Source organism: Lucilia cuprina, chromosome 5 (assembly GCF_022045245.1).
Source record: "Lucilia cuprina isolate Lc7/37 chromosome 5, ASM2204524v1, whole genome shotgun sequence".
Classification (NCBI taxonomy): Eukaryota; Metazoa; Arthropoda; class Insecta; order Diptera; family Calliphoridae; genus Lucilia; species Lucilia cuprina.
Genome location: NC_060953.1, coordinates 65,699,664 through 65,725,548, shown reverse-complemented (window position 1 = coordinate 65,725,548; position 25,885 = coordinate 65,699,664). Strand labels below are relative to the sequence as shown.

Sequence of the window (25,885 nt, the reverse complement as noted above, 5' to 3'; positions counted from 1 at the left end):
TATATAGATAAATAGATAGATAGATAGATAGATAAATAGATAGATAGATAAATAGATAGATAGATAGATAAATAGATATATGCGTAAATGGACCAACAAATTTGTAACATAGAGACTTTCCTAAAGAATTAAGCTTCGATAAATTGAAAGTTTTCAAGATATAGTTTACCTAAAGTTTTAAATAAAACTAACATTACAATATTGCATAGACACTTTTATATATAAAATCTTTTTTGTCATTTGAAAGCCCAATCTTCTTTTGTATGTGTATTATCTTTTCTTTGAGAAATTCCACTTTTCAATTAAAAACTCGTGTAGCTCAATCCTCTAGTTATACAATTTGTATTAAACCTTAGTTCATGAAACAAGCTATTGTCTAAGTAAATGAAAAAAACTTGTAACAATAACAAATAAATAAAAACACAAATTGCACAGTCATACTCACTTTGTCCAAGAATAAATACAAAGACAATGAATTTTCCAACCCTGTTTTGCGGAAAGAGCTTTTCTAACATTATTTTATGTACAATTTAAGAGAAAACAATATTCCCCAAAAATACACGCATGTTGAAATATTCTCAATTATAAATAATCAATTTGTGTGTTGTGCTTTTAATAAACAAAAATTAGGTATATTTATGCAACCATTTCGGTTATTAGGTATGTGGGCCATGGACCATAATAAGATTAAAAACTAAAAAAATTATTTAAAAAAAAACTTTTATTTTTTTATAAAAATTATGATTTATTTTCATTACTAAATAAGAAAGAGATAACATTATAGATAAAATAATAAACTATGTAAACAATAACAACATATGGAGTAAAAAAAAACTCAAATATATAGTAATGCGTGGGTTCATTTATTTACAACTAATAAGAATTAGAATTAAATTCTAATCTTTGCGCTATGTTATCAAAAAGTCAAATAAAGCTTTCTGGCGTTTACTCTCAAAAGCTTACACGAACATAATATATCTGTTTTTTGTTGTTGTTGTTGTTTATTGTTGAAAAGTGAAAAGTAAGGTGAACACAAAAATATTTTCCTAAACTTTTATCAGATGAAAATGTAAGATGTACGCGTACTATTATATTAAAACGAACTCAAGTAAAATTATTTTTTTGTAATTTTTTTTTAAGTTTATTTTTACAAAAAAAAAAAAAAAAAAAAAAAAAATACATAATAATAACGAAAAATAACTTTGGTGTTTATACTAAATAAAAAGAAAAGTTATGCACAAATCATATTAAATATTTGTTTAGTCAGATTATTTAGAAAAGAAAAAGTGTTAATTTAAACAAAATGTTAAAAACGTTTTTGTAAGTTTTGTAACAACAATAAAAATAAAAGAAAAGTTTAATGAATGAATAGAAAATTTAACAATAAAGTCACAGTGACCAGAAAGTGATGATATAATTTATTCAATTAAATGAAAATGTTGTATTTTTTTTTTGCAGCAGCAGTTTATGTTTTTTTGTTGTTGTTTTTGTAATATATGCACATTTTAAAAGCAAAAATAATAAACAAATGAAATAAATTTTACTTTGCCAATATAAACAAAATGAAAATTTATTAAAAAAAGACCGATATTGTATTAAATTTATATTTATCAAAGAAAAAAAATGTAGTATGTACTTTTAAGGACAATAAAAAAACACAAACAAAGACACTTTTTCCTGTGCTAATGTTACGTTTTCGTTTTGTTTAAGGACAAGTGTACTGGCTTTCGTATCCTCAACTTGGTAAACGAATATGTATTTCTGCGAAAAGCTTTAATATGTAAAAGTGTTGGTTGTGTAAAAACATACTTTAGGATATTTTTTTTTCATTCTTACTTTTCTTTTCAAAACACTTTCTCTATCGTTAGAAACTTAAAGTATTAGTTTAATGCTAAAAAATTTAAAAATTAAATAAAGAAAAATTTAAATGATTTTAAAATATATATGACTATTTAGCAAAGTGTTGTATTTAGTAGATATTTAGTTTAAAACTTCAATATGTGTTTATCAAAATACAAAACAAATAACTTTACCGAACAATGTCCTTGAAAATTCAATGTGTGCAAGCACAACGAACCAACCACCAACACCAAAGAAGCTATAATATGCATTTGTTTGTTGGCAGTTTTTTCTTCTTATTCAACCAAAAATTTTGCACCATTCATAATTTTTAGCACAGAATTTTGGCTAAAATCCAAATTAAAAAAAAATCAATGCATATCTTTGTTTTTTTTAAGGAGTATGTGGTGACATTGCTAGTGAAATTATAATAGAGACAATTAGTTTTGACCTTTATAGAAATTAAAAAACAAGGCATATATATAATAAATTCTTTAAAAATATTAAAAAATATACAATATCTAACTAAATGTGCATGTAATTACAAAAACTACAAAAATATTGTTTAATCCTTTTATTTAAAAAATTTAAAAGGTCTGTGATTGCTTAAAACATTACCAAAGAAATACATAGTAATTTAAACAAGAAAAAAATAACTAAAAAAATAAATTATTTTAAATTTTAACCAAAATACAATAATATAAAACAATACAACTCTGTGTGATATATTAAAACTAAAACAAAAAAAAAAACCAAACAACATGTGTACGCATAACAGTAATATGTTGTATAATAATAAAACTACTTACTCTACCTACAATAAAATTGTGTGCAATTAATAATCTTCAATAATTCATTTAATGGACATTGATGTTTTTGCTATTGTTTTTTTGTTGCGTGACGTTGTTATAACACAAATATAATATAAAAATCATATGTTAGATACTAAAGGAAAATCGTGCAAAAGGAAAAATTCAATATAACGTTAAGAATAAAACATTAACGTGATGACACGTTCCTATGAGCCTGCACCGTCCATAGAAAAAGACGAAAGTCAAGTGAAAACAAACATAGACGATGATAATGATACCAGTTTCGAAATAGATGAACCAGAAGATGAAGAAACTATATTTGTGGTTAAAGGACATAATGTCTATACACCTACTAATGGATCTAATGAAAAAATAACTTCACGTTTAAATAGTCCCTCGGCGACTAATGAAGATGAAGATCAAATTTCTTTACAAGAAGAAAAATCAAATGATGTTACCCCCAGTACATCGGTTTGCATAAAGGATAGTCATCTTTGTGCAAAAAATAACAATCGTGATGAATCTAATGAAGATTCAGATTGTTCCTATGATTCTTATACCTATTCTTCCACGCCGACAACCGCAGATGTAGCCGACGTTACAACTGTTACTTTATATCATGGCGGCAACAGTGGCTGTAGTAAAATTATTAGGCAACCCTGTAGGCGACTGCCACCCTCGGCTAATGTTCTAGTTATAGCAGTACAAACGAGTCACATGAACGATATTGGCTCAGTAGCAGATGATACTTGTTCAGGTTCTTTAGAAACAACAACGACTGATCTCGAAACGGAAAATGCACCCTCAATAAGTCCCTATAATAATAGACGACTTCAGCCCGTCACGAATTCGTCAAATCTTATTTACAATTCCACAATACATTCCATACCCTCAGTACTGTTAACTCATCCCACTGCTGCTTTCCAAGAAACCGATTCAAATGCTATCGAAATACCTCCTACACGTACTAATCGCCATCAGCGTACTATGTCTTCAACATCACAACGTTCAATAGCCTCTCAGCATTCAGTACATACCGCTAATACAACATTGTCCATAACTCAGCCGAAAAGTCGAATTTGGACGTGTTTAAGGTGGATATGTTTAAGATTTAAGGTGAATATTATGGAGTTGTCTTTATTTCATTTATTTTTTTATTGAATTTGTACAAGGTATCGAAATGATTTTGAAAACTTTGTATAGAATATACATAATATGGAGTTCTTTATAGCAAAACATAAACTAGTTCCACTAAACTGAATTCTTTAATAACTTCAACCGGTCGTTTTAACTGTATACAATATTGAAGGTCGTTTAAGTGGAATTTACTTTTGATTTTCTATGGTCTAGCATACCAACTATTCTACGGACTTGTCTATGAGTTAGTCTTTGGTCTAGTATACGGATTATTTATAGGCTAGTCACTACACTAGTCTATATACATATACTAATCCATTTTATTGTCTAGTAAATCGACCGGACTAATTGATCTTATTAATTGATGAACCTAAGGACTAATCTAATAGGATAATAATGCACTTAGGGCGAGTTTTTCTGATAAAGATAATCTTCATTCTTTGGTTTAATATATGTTTCGTGTTTTTCAGTTATCAGTAAAGTTACTTATTATCTTAGTTTAACTGAGTGTAATTGGTCAATTAAACTCAAGTTATAAGTGAGAAAACATAATTAACAAAAACAATAAAACATTGATTTCGGAAGAACAAAAACTTAATATTTTAAGTAAATTGCAATTTTCTGATTTGTTTTGTTTCATTAATTATTGTTTTAAATGTTTATTTAACATTTTACAAAAGTATTGTTTGCAAAAAACAGCTGTTCATTGTTAATGTTTTTGAGTGAAAAGTTGGCAACACTAATAAAGTTAACTGAGCTTAAATCTAAAACTGAAAACACAATTATCAATTAAAGTCCGCCTAAATTTGTTCCGAGTTTAATCTAACAGCAAGTTAAGCCTAGTTTAACTGATGAGTAAGAAACCCACCCATAAACCCATTTCCAAATAATGAGTTACTATATCACTGACAGGAATACGTGCTAATAAAGTACTTTATACTTAACAAGGTACCAACAAGGTCACTTTATACTAAACGCGGTACCAGTTCTTGAGAGCAACCGCACACTTGTCAAATTTGTTTATATGGACTATGACAACCGTCACGTTTAAGCCTGTATACTTTATTCCTTTTTTATCTAATTGCTTATAATGTTCATACGTATACGTATTAATAATTTCCAATTAATTGTTACTCATACGTCATGATGTAGATATGATATAAACAAATAATAATTATCGTATAAAAGATAATTAACGATTTTATTTTTGATATGAAACATATGGTTGGAGGGTCAACGTTCGTCCTTGAATAGGTCTCCAGTTCTGAACTGTGGTGCTTCTGATGATTATTGATATGGTTTCATCATTTTGTAGACAATATATTAAGCATTGACTATTGTATTTTTGTAGTTATGTACTAACATATTATTAAAATGTTACATTTGTTTATTAAATCTTATAAGATATAAATTTATAATTTTATGTTTGCAGATCGGTTGTCCTTTTCGACTTCCCGATTAGTTTCTTTTGTTTGCTAGTTTAGGCTTCAATTGAAGGTGATTAAACTTGAACAATTGAAACAAAATCATAAATCAAATGTTTGCTGGAAATTATTGACTTTTTTGTGTTGTTTATGTTGTTTAATGTCAACTAAATAAATAGCGGGGTAGGTTAGGCTGTTAAATCAATACATGTCCGTGATTGATATGGTATAAAACCAGCCAGAAATACGAATGTACGATTCTGTCTTATATATGTCTTTATTAGATAGAGTCACAAGTTCATGCAATATTGAACTACATAGAAACCCTGTCCTGATGTTTACTCAGGCAAGGTAGAGGAAGTGTTCTAGGGTTTTCTTTTCAAGCAATATTGAACTGCCTATAAATTTTGTTCTGATGTTTGCTAAGGCAGGGCAGAGGAAGTGTTCTACGGTTCCTTCTTCATCCTCACTTTGACTACTGCTGAAATAGTCATTGTATGGAAGATTTAGTAATCTAGCACCTAAGGTACAGTGACCTGTCAAGATGGCTTGCAATATACGTAGTCTCATCCCGGAAAGCACCATCAAACATTAAAACAACATTCGCTCATCATAGAGAGACCAGTTCATTCCTAATGTTGATCATTAAGTCAGTGATGACCATCTGCAAATTGTGTTAATGGTATTTGTGTAAACTGGAACAAGTTAAGAGATGTATGCATCTCTTTGTGTTGTGAGTTTTTTTAAAGTAAGGTGAAATATTAGAGTTTTGCTTGCAAAAAGTGGTTACCTCCTACTGATCGAGTTGAGAAATCATGCGATATAATTTCGAATTCTATTAGAAAAAGTAGTCCTTTTCCACTCAGAGTAATTGAATCAACAACATCTAACAGAGTAGAAGGGAAAATTCTTTTTATTTAAATGCTTTGAGTTAGATATAATGTTTGGAACTTTGGAAGGAAGTGAGGCTTTAGATTTCAGTTTCATTTGAGGTTCGTAGTTGTGTGAATTTTAGCTTTTTTTCTCAGTTCTGCCTGGTTTAACCTGATTATCACATTAACTTTGTAATATCAACGCATAATGACAGATTACATTGCTTTTAGTCATCTACTAATGTTTGAACATTTGTAAAAGTGTTGATCATTTGTGGTTATCGTATGTCTTTCTTTCATCCATTTACTATAAATTTTAAGATGAAAGTACACAACACGTGTTAAACGTGTTGTATTTTTAAGACGTTACACACTTTCAACTTTTGACTCGTCGACAGCTGATCAGGGTTGTAATTTGTTTTATGTAGGTTAACAATCAACTAAAATTAAATAAATTTCATCAACAATAAAAGAAAAATATTAAAAAAATAAACAAAAACTTAAAATATTAATTTTTAAACAATATAGTAAAAACCATTAAATGAAAGATCAAAATGACGCAAGGTGTATAACTTGCAAGTTTGTAAAGCGTAAAATGTTTGAATAACGTAAAACGCGTTGCCGCCTCAACACGTGTTGTGTACTTCCACCCAGGGTTGGCAAAATTGGAACAATTGTACTTTTCTTGGTAGCGCAATTCAATTACAAAATTTAGTCGTTAAATAGTAAAAATTCATAAATTAATAATAATTGTCGTTATTTTATTTATAAATTCGTTAATGCAACTAATATTTGTCGTTACTTTACAATATCGATAGTTAAAATTAAATAATAAGGGTATTGCGGTACTGGAAGTGAGTATAACCAGACAACATTTTACAAGTCTATTGTCTATTGACAAGTCTATTGATTAAATGGTATAAAATACTGACTTGTCTAATGACTAATCTAAAGATTTTAAGTCATTTTAACTAAACGTTTAAAGTATTTCTGAATTAGTCTTTGGACTAGTATACCAGTCTGTGATATAGACAAGTCCCCCGCCTATTCTATAGAATAGCTTATTGTCTTGTCAATGGACTAATACATTGACTAATGTCCTACAAATATTGATTAGATTACTTAGCGAAAAGTCGGCTGTACTGATATAATTTTCCAAAAATATAGATTTGGTACAATCTGACCGAAAAAATTACACTTTTTAAAGCGATTTTTTATAATTTGAAAATTCCATTTGCCATTCCTGCTTCCTACTTTAGAGAAGAGAGCAAAGATTTGTAAGCTAACATTACGATGTCCCTTCAGTTCTTAAATGAGGGGCATCTTGCATCTTGAAACTTTTAAAAGGAATCTAACTGCTGCTCCACACTAGGAAACTTTTGATTTTGCGTGAGAAAGAAAAAGAAAGAATATCATTCATCTCTCTCGTGGTACGGAGTTTCTCGTTCTCGGATACTTGTTTTGTTATTCTTTTCATTCGTACAACAAATCAATGCAATAAACACATAGTTTCTAAAACAAAAGTTTCTATGAGTGGACATTAAGAAAACTTTAAAAGAGAATTAAGAAAAAGTTTCTCAACATACATTTCCTAGTGTGGACGAGGTCTTACTGCATCTAAGACCTGGTTCACACTGGGAAACTTTTGTAGAGAAACTTTTGATTTTGTGTGTGAGAGAAAGAGATGGTTGATATTTCTTTCCCTTTCTCTCAAACAAAAAAATCTAAAGTTTCTCTACAAAGGTTTCTCAGTGTGAACCATGTCTAACACTAGCTCTACAAATTGTGAAATCGATTAGAAATAATTTGTTTTATTATTAAATAGAATTAGAAACTTAAAGATACACATTTTCTTAAATCTATGGAATAATTCATTTCTAATAAATACACTAACTAAGTAACTAACTAATATTATGTACATTTTTAAAACCTTGATCTCTGATTATGCGAATAAACTAAAATTACTTGCTCTATATTTAGAAAATAATACTTGTTGTACAGTAAGTTGTGTGTGAAAAAAAAAGAAAACTAGAATCTGGACTGACATGGTCGTTTACATTACTTAATCATTGTGATTATATTTGATTGTACATTTGTATCATTTTATCACCAGCTAACACAATGAAAATGAATTGAAATGAAATGATAAATGTGCTCACGAATTAAACTTGAATAAAAGCTTTATTGAACGAGTAAAAATTATTTAAATTTAAATTTTTTTAAATTGTTGATTTCGATTTGTTGTAGACATTAAATTACCTAAAAATATGCACACATAAACACTGACGTGTGAAATGAAAATGGGAGATGATGAAAAAAATCTAAATAAATTTATTGTCCAGCCGTAGTAAAGCAAAGCAGATTTATTTTTAAATTCACTGATGCATCGATAACATTTTTTTTATTTTATTTTCCTATAATAATAATCCTGTGTATAAATAATGTTCTTTATGTTTTAACGACAAAAACTATAAAATAATTTAATAAACTGAATAGGAAATACCATGTGTGTGTCTGTGTTTGTCTTTGATATAGAAAAATTTATGTGTGGGAATACGGACAACTAAGTATTAAAGATTTGCCGGCAAAGATATAACATGTGGTGCCTCAGGAATTTCTTTATACGAGTGATTATTTTTATAGAAAAATAATAAAGTTATCTTTAAAATCTTGTTTGTTTTCTCTTTACAGAGTTCCGGCATAGGAGAACCAAGTGTACATCATGCTTTGGTTGTGATCTTTTTAGAGTTTTTTGCCTGGGGTTTGCTAACAATGCCAGTTATATCGGTAAGTATACTTTTCAAATTGTCTTTTGATCCAGTTTGCTAAACTATTTTAATGTTTGTTTTTATTTAAATAGGTATTAAATCAAACCTTTCCCGAACACACATTCCTAATGAATGGTCTAGTCATGGGAATTAAGGGTATACTATCATTCCTAAGTGCACCGCTGATTGGTGCTCTGTCAGATATTTGGGGTCGCAAGTTTTTCTTGTTAATAACAGTATTTTTCACATGTGCTCCCATACCTTTAATGACAATAAACACATGGTGGTTTTTCGCAATGATCTCAATAAGTGGCATATTTGCTGTCACATTTTCAGTTGTATTTGCTTATGTGGCAGATGTGACAACAGTAGAAGAACGATCACGTGCTTATGGTTTAGTTTCGGCAACATTTGCCGCCAGTTTGGTAGGTTTTCATTTGTTTTTTTTAAATATTTATAAAATTTATTAAATTGTTTGTGCTTTATAAAGGTAATCTCTCCTGCTCTTGGTGCTGCACTAATGGAAAAGTACAGTGATACATTAGTCGTTGCTTTAGCTACAGCAATCGCTGTATTGGATGTTTTCTTTATATTAGTAGCAGTTCCTGAAAGTTTACCGGATAAAGTGAGGGGCTCTTCTTGGGGTGCTCCCATTAATTGGGAGCAAGCAGATCCTTTTGCTGTAAGTATTTTGCTATACTTTATATCTACTCAGTATTAATATTGTTTGCTTATGTTTTATTAGGCTTTACGCAAAGTTGGTACAGATCATACCATTCTAATGCAATGTGTTACCGTATTGCTATCGTATCTACCAGAGGCTGGACAATATTCATGTATATTTGTCTATTTAAAATTAAAAATGGGCTTTAATACAATGGAAGTGGCTATTTTCATTGCTGTAGTTGGTATACTAAGTATTAGTGTTCAAGTAACTTTAGGTTATTTAATGCGGTAAGTTAAATATTGTTTTATAAATCAAATTCTTTCTTTTATATAATGGTCGTCTTTTTTGTTTACTTTTGTTTTGTTAGGAGGGTTGGAGCTAAACGCACTATTGTTTTGGGTCTTATATTGGAAATGACACAACTATTTTGGTATGGTTTTGGCAGTCAAAAGTGGTATGTTTAAGTTGTTGTTTAATTACAATTTGGTAGGAATTATAAATTGTGTTTTTTGTATAATTAAGGATGATGTGGGCTGCCGGTATATTGGCTGCTTTAGGTTCGATAACATATCCAGCTATTAGTGCATTTGTCTCCATACACTCAACGGCAGATAGTCAAGGTAAATAATTTAGAATTATAAATATTTTGTTTAAAAAAAAGTTAACGAATTAGCATTTGTGGCAAATTATTAATTTTAAATATTTTACAAATATGATTCAAACTTGTTTAAATAATTGTTTAATTATTTACTTAATTTTACAACTATTGGTTTAACTTTTCGTTAAACAAAAATTAATTATTTTTCCTTGATTTTAGTAAATACAAAGTTTCGCTTAAATCCATATTAGCACTTAATATAAAAAAATATTTATTTACTTAACAATTATGTTTAAATTTGAGAACAATTAACACATTTTTAATTTTTATACTATTTTTAAATAGTACTTCCATTAATAAATAAACACGTGTATAAGAATAAGCAAAATTATTATTGAAAAGTGAAATTTTTTTATTATGTCTAAAAAAAGTGACGAATAAATTTCAGATATCATAGACTTATTAGTGCTAATAAGGTTAATAAATAGATATGGCAGGTATATTGCTATATTAGTTTTATAAAATTTGTAAATCTCTAGTTTTTACCATTATTTCAAATTATTCGCAATGGTATCATTTCCAAGTGGAGGCATGTTTACAAATGCATCACTGCATATCAAACTTATGCAAGAAGTACAAAAGTGGAAAAAATTAGAAGAGGCGAAAAAAATGAGAACACAAACTGCTATTTTTTAGTCCCATTTGGAAGTTTGTCAGGAGCTTTAACTGCCGGTACACACTAGGAAACTTTTTTTGGGAAACTTAATTTTGCGCAAAAGAGAAAAAGAACATCATCCATCTTTCTTGCAGTGCGGTGCTTCTCGTACTCCGACTAGACTAGACTATAGACTAGACTATAGACTAGACTATAGGCTAGACTATAGACTAGACTATAGACTAGACTAAAGACTAGACTATAGACTAGACTATAGACTAGACTAAAGACTAGACTATAGACTAGACTATAGACTAGACTATAGACTAGACTATAGACTAGACTATAGACTAGACTATAGACTAGACTATAGACTAGACTATAGACTAGACTATAGACTAGACTATAGACTAGACTATAGACTAGACTATTATTCTTTTGTTTTGTTATTATTTTCATTCGTACAGCAACAAATCAATGCAATAAACACATAGATTCTGAAACAAAAGTTTCTATGTGTGGACATTAAGGAAACTTCAAAAGTGAATTATGAACAAGTTTCTCAACAAAAGTTTCCTAGTGTGGACGAGGTCTAATTAGAACAATTTGAGAAATATTAGAGAAGAACGAAAAAAACTGCAAAACTTTGGTGCAAAGAATTGTATGACCTAGTTCACACTAGGGTTCTATAAATCTACTTTTCGTTTTTGTTCCAAAAAAGTCGATAACTCGATTATCGACTGTGAAAAAAGTCGAAAAGTCGACTTTGTTAATAAAAGTCGAAAAAAGTCCAAAAAGGTCGATAAGTCGAAAAAAGTCGTAAGAAATCGAAAAAAAGTCGGAAAAAGTAAAAAAAAAGTCGGAAAATGTGAAAAGTCGGAAAAAGTCGAAAACTCTATTATTGTAAAAACAAGTCGAAAATAGTCGAAAAAAGTAGAAAAGAAGTCAAAAATTCTAAACTAAAAAAAATAGTCGGGAAAAATTCGAAAATAGTCAAAAAGTCGAAAATAGTCAAAATCGAAAAAATCGATAAGTCGGAAAGAGTCGAAAAAAGTCGACAAAAGTCAAAAAAATTCGACTATTTATAAAATACTTATAGCCGAAAAGTCTAAAAGTCGACTTTCAATTAAATGAAAAAAGTCGAAAAATCGACTTTTCATAAAATACAAAAAGTCGACTTTTCGTTTCAACTATAGAACCCTAGTTCACACTTTCTTTCTCTCACAAACAAAAATCAAAAGTTTTCCAGTGTAAACCAGGTCTATGTGTTTGGCCCTTAATGTATTTCCGAACTAGACCGAAGTTGCAATCGAAACAGAAAAAAATTATTTTTTTACCGAAAATTTAAACTTTCAAAGTTTCTGTTTCTTTTTTCATTAAAAGAATCGACATTTTGCTAAAAAATTATTAAAAAAAACGACTTTGAATTTTTTCAATTTTTAATAAAAAAGGCTAAGATTATTTTAATTTTCAATAAATGTTTCTAAAAACTTAATTTTTCACATAAAATTATTATTTCACCAAAAATAATTTTTTATTAAATATTCGATTTTTTTCAATACAAATCCGATATTTTACAAAATATTTTGATTTTGCACTAAAACATTTGGTTTTTTAAAAATTTAAATTTCAATAAAACACTCGATTTTCACCAAAAAACTCAACAAAAGTTAATATTCGAACTTTCCACAACAAATAGATTTTTTATTGAAAATCGCATTATTTATTAAAAATTTGATTTTTCACAAAAAAAAAAATTACAAAAAATTTCACAAAAAAAAAATGAAATTAAAATTTTTAATTCTCAATGAGATGCATTTAACGAATAACGAATTTAAAACATTTGTTCTTAAAAACTAATAATAATTTCCTCACAGGTGCCGTTCAAGGTATGGTCACTGGCATGCGTGGACTATGCAATGGCTTAGGCCCGGCTATGTTTGGTGTTATATTTTATTTATTCAATGTTGATTTGAATAATGAAAAATCACTACAAGAGAATGTTGAAAATGATAGCTGGTTTCAATTTCCGGGACCGCCTTTTGTCTTTGGTGGTTTTATGGTCATACTTGCCATACTTGTAGCACTGTTTATACCAGAAGTTCATGGTGATATGAATTTTATACGTACTCCTAATGAAAAAAAACGTAAGTTAATGAAAAATTTATTTTGAAAACAGAATTTTTAATTGAATTTTATTTGTATTTATCCTCCCTCCCGCAAAGGGGCTTCAGTAGATGTACAATATGAAGTTGAAGGTGGTATAAAACCAACAAGCCCTTTAATGCGTTCAAATTCATTGGCGCAGCTGTAGTATTGTTACCTAATAATAAGAAAATTATTGTGTTAAATTGTAAGCTTAAAGAAAACAAAAACAAAGAAAACAAACAAACCAACCAACCAACAAAACACACACACAAAAGAGAATATAATTAGAATGCTTTTTATATAGGAAAAAAAATTAAATAATGTTTTAACAAGAAGAAAAAAATATTATGATTCTTATTATCAACAATAACTTTATTATTTTCAATCCTGCCATTTATAGTTACAATAATTATTATTTATAAATTACTGCATTTGCTAAAAAAAAGAAGAATATAACTCAACAATTAAATAATTTAAAAACAAATTCTCAAAATTTATGTTTAACTGAGTTATATTTGATATTTTGGCAAATGAAGGCTATGAGAATGCGCAAAAGTGAAAGGCAATAATTTATTTTTGATTAAAAGACTCTTTTTCTTATTTTTTTTTAATGACAAAATTTAATTTAAATGATTTATTTATTATTATTTATTTAAATGTTTAATTTAATCATTTGTATATGAAGCTTTTGTTTGGTTTTGTTGTAATGAAAGTAATACATATATACATACATACATACATAATGATTTGAATTTACAAAAATTTATTTTAATGTGTTTATCATTCATTATTCATTCATTACATTTTACAGCTTTGCTGCTTAAAGTTTTAAAAAATTCTGTGTCCTTATAAAACAAAAAAAGCTTTGCATATAGAAACTAACATATCGTTATCTAAAATTGAAAAGTCTTGCAACTAATAATTCAATACTTTTACAGAAAAAATTAAAGTTATTATTCGGCTGTGTCGAATCTTTTAATTATTTCTTTAAATGTTTATTTTTGTAATAACTTATACATTTAATTGTTTTCCTTATTTTGTTGAATTATTGAAATGTTAGTTGTTATTTTTGGTGTGTTTTAGATAGAGATATTACTGTTAGGTTAACAATCACCCCTATTCTGCATTTCGATTACGTGCAGTTATGCAACGATCGAAAAAAGGTATTCCAACAAAAAACTGAATCGTAAGAAAAAGAAGAAGCAATTTCGTTTCAATGTTTTACGAATGTAACTTTTAGACTTTTCAACTTTTTGCATTTTATGCAAGTCGATTTTTCGACTTTTTTCAATTAGTTAAATGTCGACTTTTAGTATTTTATAAATAGTCGATTTTTCGAATTTTTCCGACTTTTTGACATTTTTCGACTTTCTGACTTTTTTCGACTTTTTCCGACTTTTCGACCTTTTATCTATTTTTGACTTTTCGACTATTTTCGACTTATTCCTACTTTTTTCGACTTTTTCCTACTTTTTTCGACTTTATCCGACTTTTCGACTATTTTCGACTTTTTCGACTATTTTCGACATTTTCGACTATTTTCGACTTTTTTCGACTTTTTGACTAGTTTCGACTTTTTCCGACTTTTCGACTTTTTCCTAGTTTTTTTTTCGACTTTTTTTAATCATTTTTGACTATTTCCGACTTTTCGACTATTATCGACTTTTTCGTCTTGTTGACTATTTTCGACTATTTTCGACTCTTTTCGACTTTTTCCTACTTTTTTCGACTTTTTGACTTTTATTTCCAAAGTTGACTTTTCGACTTTTTTCACATACCGACTTTTCGACTATTATCGACTTTTTCGACTTGTTGACTATTTTCGACTTTTTCCTACTTTTTTTCGACTTTTTGACTTTTATTTCCAAAGTTGACTTTTCGACTTTTTTCACATACGATAGTCGAGTTATCGACTTTTTTGGAACAAAATAGTCGACTTTGACTTTTCGACAAAAAGTCTATTGTTCGATTATGCGATTTATAGAAACTTAGTGTGTATTCTGCGTCATGATCGTACCTACGTTTTTGTAAGTTGTTGTTTATGTGATGGAGAGTCGAATCGAAATGCAAAATGCCAAAGTTGCCAAACGGAGAAAATTTCGATTCGAATTGAAATGCAGAATAGGGACCAATTTATTTATAAAACTTTTAAACCCAGTTTTTGTCTATAAGTTAAGTTTTTTTTTAATTTTTTTTTTATTTCTAAATAATTTTCCAAAACAAATTTTTAATGAAATCAGTTTATTAGATTTTAGTTTTTGAATATGTAACCAATTTCTATGTATATTCTTATATCGATTTTATTTTGCTAAAAAGTTTTAGGAACATTAAAACTTATTTAGCTTAAAAATCTGTAAAAACTCGCAATTTGTTTTTTAGCTTCTTTTGGATTTTGAAAACCAAAAATATAGATAGATTTGGTTTAAATTTAAGACTTTCAAATGTTTATATATATATTTTTTTGAATATTTTGTAAAAAGAACTACTTTAACGATGCAACATCACATACAAAATACTTGCCATTTGTTAATTTGAAACAAAATTAAATCTTTTATTGTTTACTTCTTTACCCCCTAACCCCTTCTTTCTTTTAATCTTTCATTTATAACGAAATGTTACTAATACATACATACATATGTTATTTTCCTACAAAACAAAAAATAAAATATAATAATTTAGACAATAAGATAATTTGTAATTGTACATACATTTGATATAAAATGAGCGAATTAACAATCTGGGCGAATAAAAATGTTCAGAGAATCTTAAACCATGTAAAATGTAGAAATTGAATGCTTATAATTCTTGTTTCTTTATAAATTTAGTTTGTAAACATATACACACCTAAACACACATACACACACACAAATTACACATATATAAGTAAATAAAATTAATAATTAATTAATAAACTAGATATAGCAACTGTTATGAACTGTTAAAGAAATCAACAAAACAAAAAAGTTAAGTAAAGTAAAGAAGAAACAAAATATCCAATTATTTTTATCAAAACGCATAATCTTCGAAAATTGTATCCAAAACGGTTGGCATTCACATACATACATACATATGTACATACATAGGTATATATGAATGTAAGTTTATCAAACTGTGATGATATGTTAGAAATGATGATAACTAATAATGAATGGTGATGATGATATTTATTTCGTTTTTTGTTTTTTGGTTTGTTTTATTGTTTTATTTATAACGAAATAATTATCAAGATATATGTATATCTAACTATATTTTTTGTGAATTGTTTTTGTATTAATACGAATGATAATAAATGTGTAAATAATCTTATAGTCGTCTGTCAATCGTTTGGATGTCAATTATCAAATAATATACATACATAAATACCTTTCTTTATATACATACATATACATATACATACAAATGATAAGTTTTAAACAAATATTTAGAGTATTTTTTTATTTCTTTTTGTCAAAACTAAGCTCATCTAACTAATAACAAATCCAATTCGTAGTCCTTTCAGAAATATTTATTTTTGTATTTGTCTTATGTTGGTGCTAAATCAATTATTTATTAATTACTTTAATTTATAACACTTGAACAAGTTTTTAATTGATTACGGGTATATGCTTATAAGCCAATTTGATATCGATAACATCTTTCCAGATTTGGATAGCAAATTTTATTTAATTTAAACGATCCCTGTTTACATTCCAACATACGTTGGCTATCTATAATTCTGTATACATGTCTCTATAAATAAATTTAAGTTAAAAAATTCTAAAAAAAATAATTTGTTAAAAAAAATTAATTTATAAAATTACATTTAAAACAAAATACACATAAATATTTCCTGTTTTCGCAAAAAAAAAAAAAATGATTTAGTTTTTTTATTTAGCATAACATTTTTAGTGTAAGCAGGCATGGAAAAGTAAAATTTTAAAATACATTTGTGGTACTAACTTATAACAAAATGAGTACTTCTGATAACAGAAAGAGTACTTCTTGTGTTAAAGTACTAAACAAATTTTTCGCTAGACTATAGATCCTAGGCTATAATATAGACTAGGCTGGACCATAGACTAAACTATAGATTAGACTATAGACTACACTACAGACTAGACTAGACTATAGACAAGACTATAGGCTAGACTATAGATCAGACTATAAACAAGACTATAGACTAAACTACAGACTATATTATAGACTAGACTATAGATTAGATTATAGACTAGACTATAGACTAGATTATAGACTAGACTATAGACTAAACTATAGACTAGACTATAGACTAGACTATAGACTAGACTATAGACTAGCCTATAGACTAGACTATAGACTAGATTATAGACTAGACTAGACTAGCCTATAGACTAGACTATAGACTAGATTATAGACTAGACTAGATTATAGACTAGACTATAGACTACACTAAAGACTAGACTGTAGACTAGACTATAGATCAGTCTATAAACTTGACTATAGACTTAACTACAGACTAGAATATAGACTAGTCTGTAGACTAGACTATAGACTAGACTATAGACTAGACTATAGACTAGACTAGAGACTAGACTATAGACTAGACTATAGACTAGACTATAGACTAGACTATAGACTAGACTATAGACTAGACTATAGACTAGACTACAGACTAGACTATAGACTAGACTATAGACTAGACTATAGACTAGACTATAGACTAAACACTATTCACTACTGTACGAATTATTTATTAAAAGTTAAAAAAGTATTGAATTTTCCATGCCTGATGTTAAAACTCTAGTTTTTTTAACGATTAGTAATTAAATTAAATTTATTGTGTTTTAGAAACTAAAGTTCTTATGACCAAAAATCTATTATTATTAACATATGTAGGTGAGTTAAAAACTATAGACTATAATTTGTTAATTTTTAACACAAATCAGAATAGTTTAAAATCTAGCTCATTTAAGATACATACATGCTTTGCTTAATCTTAATATCATGTCGTAACTATTTAATAAAATAAAACTTCTGTATAACTTGTCGTAGTTGACAGTCTTATCTCAAAGAGTAGTTAGTTGTTTTTATCAGTTACGAGCTGTTTCGTTTTTTAATTCTTTTATTTCCTTTTATCTTATTTTAATTAGGTTTTTTATGTATGATCTATTAAAGCTAATATTAATCTGCAGTAGCATGTATTTTAGTTTATAAAATGCATAAATTTTTGTATAAACACAACAATAATTTTAAGTATAACTTTACACAATAATATTATAATTGCTAAGAAATTAAATAAAATAAAAAAAGTTTAATTTCGTTTAAAGCTTTTTTGCATTTTGTTTCGTTTTTTAGTAACTACCTGGTATACTTTTTTAAAAAAGTGTCTAGACATAAAAAAATTGTCTAAAATTGTTTATTGGGTATAACATTCCGTATACGGCAAACATCTAGAATTTTTTAAACTTGTTCATTCGCAATAGTAATTCAGAGGTCGAATTAAATAATTTCACTTGCCATGACAATATTGTATAAGATATGTAGTAAACCTGATGTGATAGAGAATTTTTGAGGTCAAATTCGGAATAATCCAAATGAAAAAAATGTGATTTGAAGATTTAAGAGTAAGTATTAAAATGATTAGAAGAAGAATGCAAGAAAGATAATATGTCCTCATGATATTTGAAATATTTGAAAATAAAGCAATAAATTGCTAATTAGAAGTGGCCGCAAATATTGACAGGTTATATATTAACGATTTCCATCGAAAACCCAATTTTATAGTTTTGGATCATAGTAAGTTTTGAACCCCAATTTTATAGTTTTGGATCATTGCAGATCGGATCGCATAATGAGATATAGAGAGCTTCTATGATTTCCAAATGTGCTCCTGCTATAAAATTTAAAAAAAAAAAACATGGATATGCGATGAATTGTTATGTTCCGTTATGTTCCATTTTAATGGATTGATGAATACCTCGGGTATGCTACACGTTCAATATGTTTTACGTCAGTATTTGCAATATTAAATGATAAATTAACGAATGCCGCTAAAAACTCGAAATAACACAAATTTAGAAAAACAAATGTTCTTTTGTATTTTTTAACAGCTTTTAAAACAATATTTAATATTTATTTTATCACGTGATTCAATATAAATATTGATAGGAATTTTGGATTTCAAAATATAAAATAACGGTTCTAATAATTAACCGTTAATCGTTTTTATACATTTAAAAATGTTTTCAGAGAACTTTTACTTATAACTACATATTTAATAAAACAGTGGCATCACTAAAACACGATGAACCAGCAGTGATGGGATTTTTAGTACAATTAGTTCAGGGTAATTTACATAAGTACCAGAATTCCACCACTGCTTTGTTTTGTTTATTTGTGTCAGAGTTGCCATATTAATAACAGCATACGTACATAGTTCACAAAATTCTGTTAAAGATTAATTATACATTTTCAATCCATAATCTGTGAGATTCTAAGTACCACTCTTAATCAATGCAAACATTTATTTTTAAGTTATCTTAAGATAAGAAATTAGGATAACTTATTATTACCAAGCAATGGTTTTATTGTTAAATTATAAACAAAAATGAATGAAATAAATCATAAGCAAAAATCTTCTGGCAACCCTTGTTTAGTCTCAATTTTGTTTCGTTGTTTTTTTTGTGTTCAATTATATTTAGTTCATTTTGTTCATTCGTTAGAAAAGGTTGTCAACTCGGTTATACGCTGCGGTTGAATGCAGGTCTTTCTGCATTTGAAGTGTGTATGTGTTGTGTGTGTGTTGGTTTCTCCAGGAAAAAGCAAAAAATAACATAAATTTCTATAAGATTTTTTTGGAAAAAAAGTGATTAATTTATGAAATTGATAAAATATTAAGAAATAAAAATTAAAAGAGAATTTCAACATTGTAATAGAATAGAAGTGGATGCAATTTCCATAGAGAAATATAAATAAATGGTGTGTATACAAAATGTGTGTGTATATTTTACAAAATCAAGTTAATTTAATAAATCCTGCTTGTAGTAAAAGTAAATTTAAAAATCATGAATTAATACTTGATCTAGTTATAACCAAAATGATAAAAAAGAAAAATTAATAAATTAAGTACACATTCACTATTAATAAATTGACGAGACATAAAAAAACATAAAATTGCCGAGATCGCCCCAACTTAAAAATTATGCTGTGTTTTGTAAAATTTCAGAATTTTTTTTTTGTGTCAGTGATGTTTTTTTTTTGTGTTTTTTGAACCTCCTACTGCGCACATCTCTGAGATTTGTTCTCAAATTCTATTAAATTTATTTTTCAACTTGTTTTCTTTGTTTAGGTTTTTGTTGTTGTTGTTGTGTGTGAGAAAGAGAGATAATTGTTAGTTTTTTACAGTGTTTTATTTTTCTTCTTGTATATATTAAAAGTTCAGAATTTTATGTACATACATAAATATATACATAACTACTTAGAAAGCCATATAAAATAGAAACATTGTCCACACATCATATGTACATAGATAGGTACATAAACATATAAACATAAGAATATGTAAACATTGCTGAGTGTGTAATGAATACTTAATAAATAAATACATAAATCTGTGCTCATAAGTGATAACCGCATAAGTTGTATTAAGAACGAACTGGGTTATTTGTTGTGCCACCATATTCTAAACAAAATCTAGGTGGAAATACCCATTTTTACATAAAATAGGTATATATTTTTTTGAAATATTTATCGATTAAACTTTGTCTTATTCTTATTGTATAGTTTGGCTTAAATCAATGTCACCGGCCCAGCTGATTCTTATTTTCCTAGTTAAATATGTGGGATGTTTATTCCAGTTCGCTAGTTTTAAAGTTATTACCTTTTTTTACATATACAATGGCAACTCCAAATATTTTGATTTAGAAGAAAGCTTTTATGAAGGTCGCCAACATAATTAATTAAGACCTGTGTGAATATTTTTAAAAGATCGGAAAGATATATTTGTTCAATTCACAATCGGCGTTGTTCGGTTGTATCGTAGTATGTCGTAATCTTTTTATAATTGATTTGTTTTTGTTTCAAAAAATTTAATTTGAAAAAATTTTACGACGTACAACGCTGCAACTATACAACATCGATTGAATTGGACAATTATTTATTTACTACAAGAAAGACATAACTCCAAAAATTTCGTTTTGAGTGTTCTATGTTATTTTATTATTTCTTAAATAAATTATGGGATTCTAAAAATTTGATTTTACTATGATGCAAGAGATTTCATTCAAATTTTTAGTTATGCCAGTCTTGTAATAAATGAACGATATGTATATTGGCTTAAATCATGGTCATTAATCCAGTTGTAATTTGAATATGTTGTTTTTTAAATATTATCACATTACAAAAATTGCTATTGATTAAACTAAGAGAAAGGCGAGCGGATTATAGAGATGCTCACAATTTTTGATTTTACAAATCCTGCGAGTTAGGCTTTGTCAAATTTGAACTTTATGAGTTATGATAAACCAAATATAACATACCTAAGGAACAGTGATGGATTTATTTTAAGAAATTGCGTCCAGGATATTAAATTATGGACGATAATTCCATTATTGATTTGATTTAATTATATAAATGTAAAGTAGAGCTAATCAGACACTTCAGAACAGTCTAGACCTGTATTCATAAATATTTCATTTTATAAAAGGATTGTAAAACATAATTTCAATGCAAAATATGACTTATTTGAATTAAAGAGATTTTACAGAGCTTTTAAAGTGGGAACTCTTCTTATTTAGATTTCATTTATCTTAATTATTAATTTAACTTTAAAAATTTTAAAAATCACTTTTCAATATTATTGAAGAACTTAAAACACTTTAAAAAATAAGTCAAGATAATAAATATATAAAGAAATAACTCCTCGACAAAAGAAGAATCAAGAAGTTAATTATTACGAAGATTTGACCAATGTTTTGTACTTTTAAAAAAGAAAGTCTTCAAGTTAGGTCATTTATAAATGTTACCATAGATATATTAAATCTGTTATATATGTATGTAGTGTAGTATGCAGCATACATTGGGTTTTTTTGTCTAATTAATTTTGTAGATTTCTTGTTAAGTCAGTGTTGCCAGTTTAATATTTCATAGAAGTTTTTTTCAAGGCAGAGTTGGAGAACTTAACTTTTTTGCAAAAATATTACAAGACGAAAACAAAGTATTCTGTTGGATATCAATATAACATTTAATTAGTAAACAAGTTCTTTTTTTATAAAAAAAATAAGTGAATGGTGAGTAACTATCTACTTCTAAAATGAAAAGTTACCACATAAAAGTATATGAATGTAGTAAAAGAAAAATGAAGTAAACTAGTTGGTTTAGTTTTAATTTTATTCTATCTGACTAATGCAAAAAAATTTACACTGAATGAACATTTAATTTATTACTTAGAAAGTGAAAACAACTTTTTTAAAATGGCCATTGTTTATATTGAAGAAAAAAAAAATATTGTTTTTGTTTGAAGAAATGAAATAAACATTAAACTCATTTGTATTCTAATTTAGAAATTCATAACCAATAAATCAATTTAGTATAATTTCATTAATATCGTAGATATTACTTCTTATTAGCAATATTTTAATTGTTAACAAATTATCTCATCGTACTTATCATTAGAAATTAATTATTTGTATCGATCCTTATCGTTTTTAACGCTTTAGTTGTGTTAATTGAATTTCCTTAGATAACTGAAATTTCCATATCCCTCAAAAACATTTTATCACACATTTATGTTATTGTATAGTAGGAATTAGCTAAAATAATAAGATAAACTATTTTATCAATATACCACCATATGATTTAGAGAAAAAACCTGAAGGTAAACATTTTCCCTAATGCAATAATATGAGGGTCTTTATCGCCAACATTTTACCTGCAGTCTTGGTATTGAATTAACATTTTTGAGATTTTAGCTATGGTTTTGTTAGCATAATTTTTGAATATTACGAATATTGAATGTACGACGGTATTGTCCAGATCTGAACTGTCAAAAAGCCGGATAATGAATTTATACATATTTTCATAGTCTAGTCTTCTCAAGTTCGAAAATTGATGTTTATACAAGATCGCATTTGTCTCTAGAATACTGTATAAATATCTAAATGGGTTGGTCAAATATTCCACAGTAGGACTGTAACCCCTACAGTACCATTGCGGACTCTCTTAAGAATATGTTGTTGTAACAGGTTGGTTGTAACTGGATGTTCTTCCCTGGGGGAAAAAATTACGGTTCCACAGTAGGACTGTAGAGGTTACCATTGCAAACTCTCTTAAGAATATGTTGTTGTAACAGGTTGGCTATAACTGGATATTCTTTCCTGGGAAAAAAAACTTCCGGTTGATACAGCTATTGCTAAATTGGCAATCTTTGGCTGATTGTGAATAGGATCGTTCTGAAGCGGCGATCTCTTAAGAATATGAACTTATCCGCATATCGTTTTCATGCTGCAAACAATCGATTCGATATAAAATCTCGGAACTTCTGCAACACAGGGAATCGTTTGACTTCCTGTTTACTAGAAAAAATCATGAGGCCGAAGATTACAAAAATTACTTCACTTTCTGAGAGCAAATCTATTGGAACTTAACTGCAGTGGTTACTGTCCAATATCTAAGCTGTCTAGATGAAGAGGAAGAAGAGAGTATCACTCACTTTCTTTGTTGGTGCATTGATCTACCTGTGCAGAAATTAAATCTTAAAGCAACAAATTTCCTGCCCAATCTAACGGATCTATAAATGACTGTCAAGATAGATTCTTTTACAAACAAACTGGTTTGGATAGGAAACCAGAATAATTAGGTCAAAGAGTACTAATATGCTGAGCAATTTTCACTTTAAACACAAAGGGATCAATAAAATGGACCCAACTTCTAGCATTTAATTTGCCTTAGATCAACAACCCGTTATCCATATTGTGCAACAATTTTTATACTTTTGATTGCTGGACACTTTGTCATTAATTAGACACGCAATCGATCAGTTCAAGACGATTAATGAACAATCGAATTAGTGATTATTTTTCTGTATATTTCGATTGATACTGGTATTATTATATAACTCAGGTGGTTTTGAAGTAATGATTACTTTTTTGTGGAAATATGGAGACATACCCATATCTGTTGACACAGGAATATGGAATCCTATATTCGACAGACATTAAAAGCATGGCAGAATGCTAAAGACTTATAGTATATAAAATTTAATAGGTTTCTAAGAGCATTATATTTGTCGAACTGATTCGCATCTTTTCAGAGCAACGATTTAATGAGATTAACTTTAATTCTTTAATTTGAATTTGTAATTCAAAACTAATAGACATTTTTTGTATATACTTGGCAACTTTTTGGTATTATCAAGCAAATTTTCCAGACCTGTCTATGTTTTTGAACTTTAATTTTATATAAAAATGCATTTGATATAATTAGGGTCATACTTTAGCCACTATATACATACATGGAATACCCAAAGATTTAAAACAATTATCATTACAAATTAATGTAATAGATTTGAATTAATATTTTTAATTATAATTTAAAAACTAAGTTTAGAAATCACAAAATTAAGGAAAAAAACTATTCAATATATATTTCTTTTTTTTGGGGTTCACTACACTTCACAGCATCCTGTAAAGGGTCAGTGAACATTATCTATTTTGCAAAGGAATTCTAACTAAAGCGCATGTGTATTTTTATGTTATTTATTTTCAATTTTTTTTTATTATAACTCAACATTTAGTACTTTTCCTTTGGTCAGATATGTGTTTTCGTTTAATATGCGTTAATTGTTTAAATAAAAAAAGTTTTTTAAAATTGTTTTAATTATGGAAAATTATATTTAATTTATAGTAAACAATTTTCAAACTACATTGTACATTTGCTATGGATTTCTTAGTATAGGTGCAAGCAAATATTGAACAAATAATATAAATCGCAGTTGGAAATTATTATTAAAAAATTGTGTGTATAATATAAACAAAAAGAAAAAATATTAATAAAATTTTATTTTATTTTGTTAGTGTTTATAACAATAACACTATTTTCCACTGAAATAATTTATAAATTGTTAATTTTAATTAAAAATTTAATGTAATCATTTTATTATTAATAACAAATACATATATTGTATTACAAGTATTAAATGCATTAATTATTTTCTAAATAAAATAAAAATGTTTTTATATTATTAAATGTTTTATGTTATATATTGTTACATACACACAAAACATAAGATAAAGTTATGTGAGCAAAAACAATTTTATATTTTCGAAATGAAAATTTTTTTAGCAGCGCTTTAGTTTGCTCTAGACATTTTGTATTCAAAACATGTTATGGTCTTAAGTTGTGTATAGAAATTGAAAAGAATCAAAAAAATCTTGACTCATACTTTTACCAAAATTTTTTTTAGAAATTTTTTAAACATTTTAATAGTCTTGTGAAAAAATTAATTACATATTTGCTTTTGGTGTTATTTTTGTTAGTATTGCTAACTTCTCAGAAGAAAGCAAGTATGAATATATAGTCTGGCATAGCCGACCGTATGATACCCCACACCAGTCAGTATGTTAAAAATTAGGATTATTTTAAAAATAAATCATTTAATTTGTCTTTTAAACTTTACTCCGGAATATTTTTACTTATTTTTGGAAAAAAATAGATTTTTTTCAAGAGGGGAGTAGGGGAAAATATGGGTCTATCCTTATAAATGTTGGTAGAGGAATTCACGTCTACTTCAAAGTTATTTATGTAAAATTTAAAAGTGTTATTATTGTTTATAGGTGAATTTTGACCTTCAAGTCATTATCTGAAGGTAGTTTATATGTGAGCTAGGGACAAATGAGGCCTGATCATTACAAAAATCGGTAATGTCATTAAATGTTCTATAAAACTAAGTTTTGCTGACTTTTGTTGACATAATAGAACATTTAAGTTAATTATGAGCCCAAAGGCCCTAT

At 27.5% G+C, this 25,885-nt stretch overlaps 2 protein-coding genes across 10 annotated transcripts in view; both read left to right on the top strand.

The window, feature by feature from the left end:
- Positions 1-13,136, top strand: part of LOC111680698 (hippocampus abundant transcript 1 protein) — a 15,282-nt gene extending 2,146 nt beyond the window's left edge. Inside the window, exons 1-10 of one of the 4 annotated variants that reach the window (XM_023442400.2) lie at positions 1,183-1,320; positions 2,434-3,767; positions 8,776-8,871; positions 8,945-9,277; positions 9,343-9,534; positions 9,598-9,806; positions 9,887-9,973; positions 10,042-10,139; positions 12,650-12,919; positions 13,007-13,136. In XM_023442400.2, the coding sequence (XP_023298168.2) occupies positions 2,847-3,767; positions 8,776-8,871; positions 8,945-9,277; positions 9,343-9,534; positions 9,598-9,806; positions 9,887-9,973; positions 10,042-10,139; positions 12,650-12,919; positions 13,007-13,086 (2,286 nt within the window). In that variant the 5' untranslated portion in view covers positions 1,183-1,320; positions 2,434-2,846 and the 3' untranslated portion in view covers positions 13,087-13,136. Of the gene's footprint in view, positions 1-1,182; positions 1,321-1,853; positions 3,768-8,775; positions 8,872-8,944; positions 9,278-9,342; positions 9,535-9,597; positions 9,807-9,886; positions 9,974-10,041; positions 10,140-12,649; positions 12,920-12,997 lie in introns of those variants that run through there. The other 3 variants (XM_046952080.1, XM_023442399.2, XM_023442401.2) reach the window with 3 other exon arrangements.
- Positions 13,137-19,584: 6,448 nt separating this feature from the next.
- LOC111689221 (prominin-like protein) overlaps positions 19,585-25,885 on the top strand; it is a 43,378-nt gene continuing 37,077 nt past the window's right edge. For 4 of the 6 annotated variants that reach the window (XM_046951636.1, XM_046951638.1, XM_046951632.1 and 1 more), the window contains exon 1: positions 19,586-19,856. The gene's annotated coding sequence lies outside the window, so the exon portion shown is untranslated. Of the gene's footprint in view, positions 19,872-25,885 lie in introns of all 6 variants that reach the window. The other 2 variants (XM_046951639.1, XM_046951633.1) reach the window with 2 other exon arrangements.